The sequence below is a fragment of the Octopus bimaculoides genome, chromosome 20 (genome assembly GCF_046866305.1).
Source record: "Octopus bimaculoides isolate indiv1 chromosome 20, ASM4686630v1, whole genome shotgun sequence".
In the NCBI taxonomy this organism is placed as follows: domain Eukaryota; kingdom Metazoa; phylum Mollusca; class Cephalopoda; order Octopoda; family Octopodidae; genus Octopus; species Octopus bimaculoides.
In genome coordinates, this window is record NC_142947.1 from 13,866,630 (window position 1) to 13,871,629 (window position 5,000).

The window sequence follows — 5,000 nt, forward strand, 5'->3', positions numbered from 1 at the left end:
AGCGGCGTAGCCAAAGATTAGATCAGGAACATGATATTACTACAAAATCAGGATCAACCCTTAGAAGCCAAAAATCTACAGAATTCCATAGTCAAAGAACAATACCAGATGGAGCAGATCGACATAGTCACCGTTTAGACAGAGATTCCCTTGACCGATATAGTCAAAGATCAATAGATGATTCTTCAGATCGTTATGGACTGAGGGGAGACAGGGAAATAGAGCGATATAACCAGAGATCAATTGAAGAATCAGCTTCCCGGCAGGGCCAAAGAACAGCACCCCCTCTCTCCTCTCGCCAGCGATCAAGTTCAGATTACTATGACCAACACTCATCACCAGAACCTGCTGATCGACCTCGAGTTTCACGGCAAACTCAAAGAGTAGCTGATGATCCAGAACGTAGTGTTCTTAGATCCCCATCATCTGAGGCTGAATATTACCATAGTCACCGGCCAGCCCCTCCCCTCCCTGATAAACATACACAGAAAGTAGCTCCCGAACCAACCAGACGGCAATCTCAAAGGACTGATAGAGAATCTGATTACTACCGTCACAGATCTGATCACGGTATTGCAAAGCCAACACCCATTCCTGCTGACCGTCATCGATCTGCTTTTAAACCAATTGAACGACCTGGCCGGAGATCAGCACCAAGATTAGGCGAATATAGTGATCGAGAGTCGACTGAACACCAGCAGCGAACTACTGCAAGTGGTAGGTTATCAGAACCATCAGAGCGAATTCTTCGATCACCATCGTCTGAAGACTTAGAGCGAGAAATGGATGAAAAAAGAGGAGGGAAATTTGCCTCAGGGCGTCGCCGATCTAGTACAGTTGATGAAATGCTGTTTGATGATTACGTTGAGCCACCTGAAGATCAGACTGAAGCACCAGCATCAGAAGCAGCTGAAACGGCTAGTAGACGCCGAACTCTCATGCCCATGGGAGATCTGATTTCTTTTGATGAAGAGGATCAGCGGAGAGGCTATAGTGAGAGGCGTCACAAGCCAACCGCAGCTAAAAGGAAGACTGACCGCCGTCGACTCAGCCCTGATTCTTCTGATGGGGGATATGGCGGAGAGGCTGGACGACACTCAAGCATCGATTCATCCGGAGATGAATTCGGTGGAGAGCCTTACCACCGTTCTCTATCTATGGAATCAGAGCAGTCATGGGATTCTACTTATAGCATTGAAAGCCAGCCTGATGACATCACTCTGGAATGCATGGAGTTTATGAAAATGTTTGTAGAAAAAATATTCTTGTTGAAGTAAGTTTAAAATTTATTACTTGAAAATTTGAAAGGAATATGTTTTTTTGTTTTTTTTTGTTTTCATTTGAGGTTTGAAACCTTTTCTTTTCTAAATTTGGGATAAAGTAAATAGTTTTTCTGTGATTCTACACATGATGTGTAGTTAAATACTGCTTTTTAATGGGGACTTATTAAATGAAAATTAGTAACAAATTGTATTAATAACTAAAAGCTATACTTAATAATAAAACAGCTTCTAGCTAAAACTAAAGAAATAAATAGCTCCCTGAATTACAAGTTTAATGTGAATATATATTTGTTGTACTAAAGTGTTAGCATTGAAAATTCCAAGTACCAAATTTTAGTGTTGTCTAGGGAAATACTTTCTGCGTCATCCTAGAATCATACATACAGATAATTATCAAGTTTGGCATAGATTAAAGTTTCAAAATAAAGCATTTCATAACATTATATTCTATAAGTGTTAAATGAAAATGTCTTGGTGTGTTTACTGAGACTAAAGGTTTGGGGCTGAAAGTATTTTCATCTTTAGTTTTATGTATGTTTTTTTTTTTTAGCCTGGTATAGGTTACATATAATTTATTATTGTGCATCTAAAGCCTTTGTCTAGCTGGTTGTTATTCTTTAATTTCTAACAATTTTATTAGAAACCTGTATCCATGTTATTTATATGAATAAAACAAGTATTTAAGACTAAAAGTTAATCACAGACTTGTTTAGATGAAATCTATAGTTTTTAAAAATTTTAATCTTAGATATAGTTAGATAAAAACATTTTTATATCAAAATTGTATACATTATTCATTATATATATATATATATATATATATATATATATATATATATATATATTCTATGTATGTGTACGTATGCATATATATGTGTGTGTGTGTGTGTGTGTGTAAAAAGGAATTTATTTATAGTTATGAGATGAACTTCAGTTTTTCTACACCACACATCCAAAAGCACACAGCAGAACTGCATTCTCATGTAGCCATGTAGAAAATTGAATACATTTCAAATTGACTGTTTCAGTAAGTGTTAATGTAATTCATCTTTCTTTGTTTAACTCTTAATAGTGAAGAGATTTCTCAAACAGAGAAAGCAAAATTTGGGGAACTTTGCCAACATCAACCAGGAAGAATTTGGTTTGCCAGATATGTCAACTCTCAAGTAAGCTTTGATTTATCATTTATTCTTATGTATTTTGTGAAAGTTAATCAATCAGTAGTTCTCTTACTTAGTGCCAATAAATTTACACCCTAGTATGTTTACTTAGTGACTTGCTCAGTAAAACTTCATCATATTTAATGCTAATATGCATGTACAATGCAGAAATTATTGATTATGCAAATGCATTAAGCACTACCTTTCAGCTCATTGCCATGGCTATTTTTAAGCACATTTCCATTGATTTTAAATGATTTCCTCTGCATGATTTTATTTGTAGTGTTTTTATTTTCCAGTCATTCAACTTTTCTTTTTATCAACATTTTCTGATATTGTAGTAACCAAAAGTAAATATAACAGCAATTCTCCATCCAGTAAGTTATATTATTTCAGAATGCGAGTTGATACAAGTATCGCTAACAATGAAACTGATTTTCATTAGCTTATATAAACAATGGGTAATAACCACCAGTATAGAAAATGGTTCATAAATTTTATCACCTTAAGATATTTACTTTCAAAGAAAAAGCAGTGTTATCTTAGTATCAGAGTATTCATTTTTCATAAACACATATTTAGAGACTTGACATTTACTAATAAATATGTATATCTATCCTTGGTAGTTTTTCCCTTTTTTTCCCCCCATTAAACATCAATAATCTAACACCTGACATTAATGCTCATATACATTTATTATGATCCTCAATAATTATGAAATGATTGTTCTCAGAAACATTAATTCACTTTCCAAGAGAATAGCTATTGAAATATATTTAACATTAGTTAAACGGAAACTATTTTTATAAAGAAATAAATTACACTTTTTTATCCTGTAAAATCCCTTGACAATTTACATTAGATTTTAAGCAAATATTTTTACAGTTTTCTTTTATTTAGTTAGTGGGAAGCCCTTTCAGACAGCTCTATTTATGGCTTGAGTCACACTAATTGAAATCAAAGTTTGGGTTACAATTTCACTTCAAATTGATGGTCTGAAAAAAAATAGATATGGTCTAAAGGTACACATCTGTCCAAAAATTATATATTTAGTACTCATTTCCTTCCTTTTACAGAGAGTGCACAACAAGAGAGTTGATGAACAGATTTTCTTCCGTCTAGTCCAATATTTCTCAGTGGTATTATTTGAATGTCACATGGCAGAGGACTATACCCCAGCAAAGTCATTAATGAATATGTGTTTCACATTTTTCTATGAAAGTAAGTGATATATTTCTTTTTCCATTGTTTATTCCTTAAGCAATTCCTATGTTTTTATCTATGTTTTCCTGGGAAACATTTTGGTTTTAGCTGTTACTTCACCCCTTTCTTGCCATAAATATTTAACTAAATATTCTGTAAAACTAATTGATTTAAATATTCATTTATTTTGTTATTGATTTATCACATACAGAAGCAACCAAATATATCCTATTTCACGAGAAATTGGGCAGCATTTGAATATATTTTTTATACCACACACCTTAAAATTGTTATAATTTTTAAAACACATTACCTACTTCTGAAGTTCAGTTTTGAACATTTTTTTATATTTTAACCTTAAAGCATGCTATGGCTATAACTATTTCAATAACAATCTATTTTTGTAATTCTTTCAAAAGATGTGGGGTGAGAATTTGTCTGCAAGACATAATGACTAAGGATATTAATTTAATGTTTATAGATTAAAATATTATTTTGATATTTATCTATGGTAATATATATTGCACAGACTTATTCAGACAATCTACTGTCAAGGTGTAAAACACTAAAATTTCAGGATGGTTTTTAAATCATGTTGATATTATGAATAAGATAGGAATGCAGAAATGTTTAAAAATGAAAGTAATTATTACTTTGCCTATACCTTTCTTTATACTCTGAAACTACTCCAATTTACCTCAAAGGTAATTCACACTCTTAATAAGATTATTCTTTACTAACAATGATATTAATTAATCAGAATGAAATTTCTTAATGATTAATACAAATTCCTACTTTTCATTATCAATTGTTAAATTACACAGAATACTTTCATTAACTGTTAAAGAAAATATATTTCGTCTGGAATAATTGATCAAAATTTTGTTACCTGTTGTAACAAATTTTTAAAAAAACTCAAATCCATCATTTATGCTCAATGTCCAAACTGTTTATTCATTTCCAAAGGTCAATTAAATAACCCTACCCTATGTACTGTTTATGCATTAAATTATTAGGACTTTTAAACTATCTTTAAAATTTTCTCTTAAGAAATAGAAAATTTTAGGAAGTCTATAACTTGTTATAATTATAAAAATCCCAAAGAGTTGCAGTGATGTTATTCTGTTGCTTCTGCTTTTCCCAATAACACTTTATTTGTTGTGTCAGTTTAATATAAAAGGTTATTAAACACTGAATGATCCACCTTATTCATTGTTTTGTATAAAACTACACAGTACATAAAATGTATTATTTGGTCTTTAGATAGATCCAAAGATTTTTCTTTTTGTTCATTGTGTCACTTCTTAAATATATTCCAACTGTCACTTTATACACCTTATTCTTTTTATCTTTT

At 31.7% G+C, this 5,000-nt stretch overlaps 1 protein-coding gene across 3 annotated transcripts in view; it reads left to right on the plus strand.

Annotated features, from left to right (window-relative positions):
- The window catches only part of LOC106882429 (uncharacterized), a 106,651-nt gene that overhangs the window by 42,659 nt on the left and 58,992 nt on the right, over positions 1–5,000 (plus strand). For all 3 annotated transcript variants that reach the window (XM_052974919.2, XM_014933105.3, XM_014933103.3), the window contains 3 exons: positions 1–1,273; positions 2,356–2,449; positions 3,520–3,664. The exon at positions 1–1,273 is cut by the window's left edge and continues 1,588 nt beyond it. In XM_052974919.2, coding sequence (XP_052830879.1) covers positions 1–1,273; positions 2,356–2,449; positions 3,520–3,664 — 1,512 coding nt within the window. The remainder of the gene's footprint in view (positions 1,274–2,355; positions 2,450–3,519; positions 3,665–5,000) is intronic.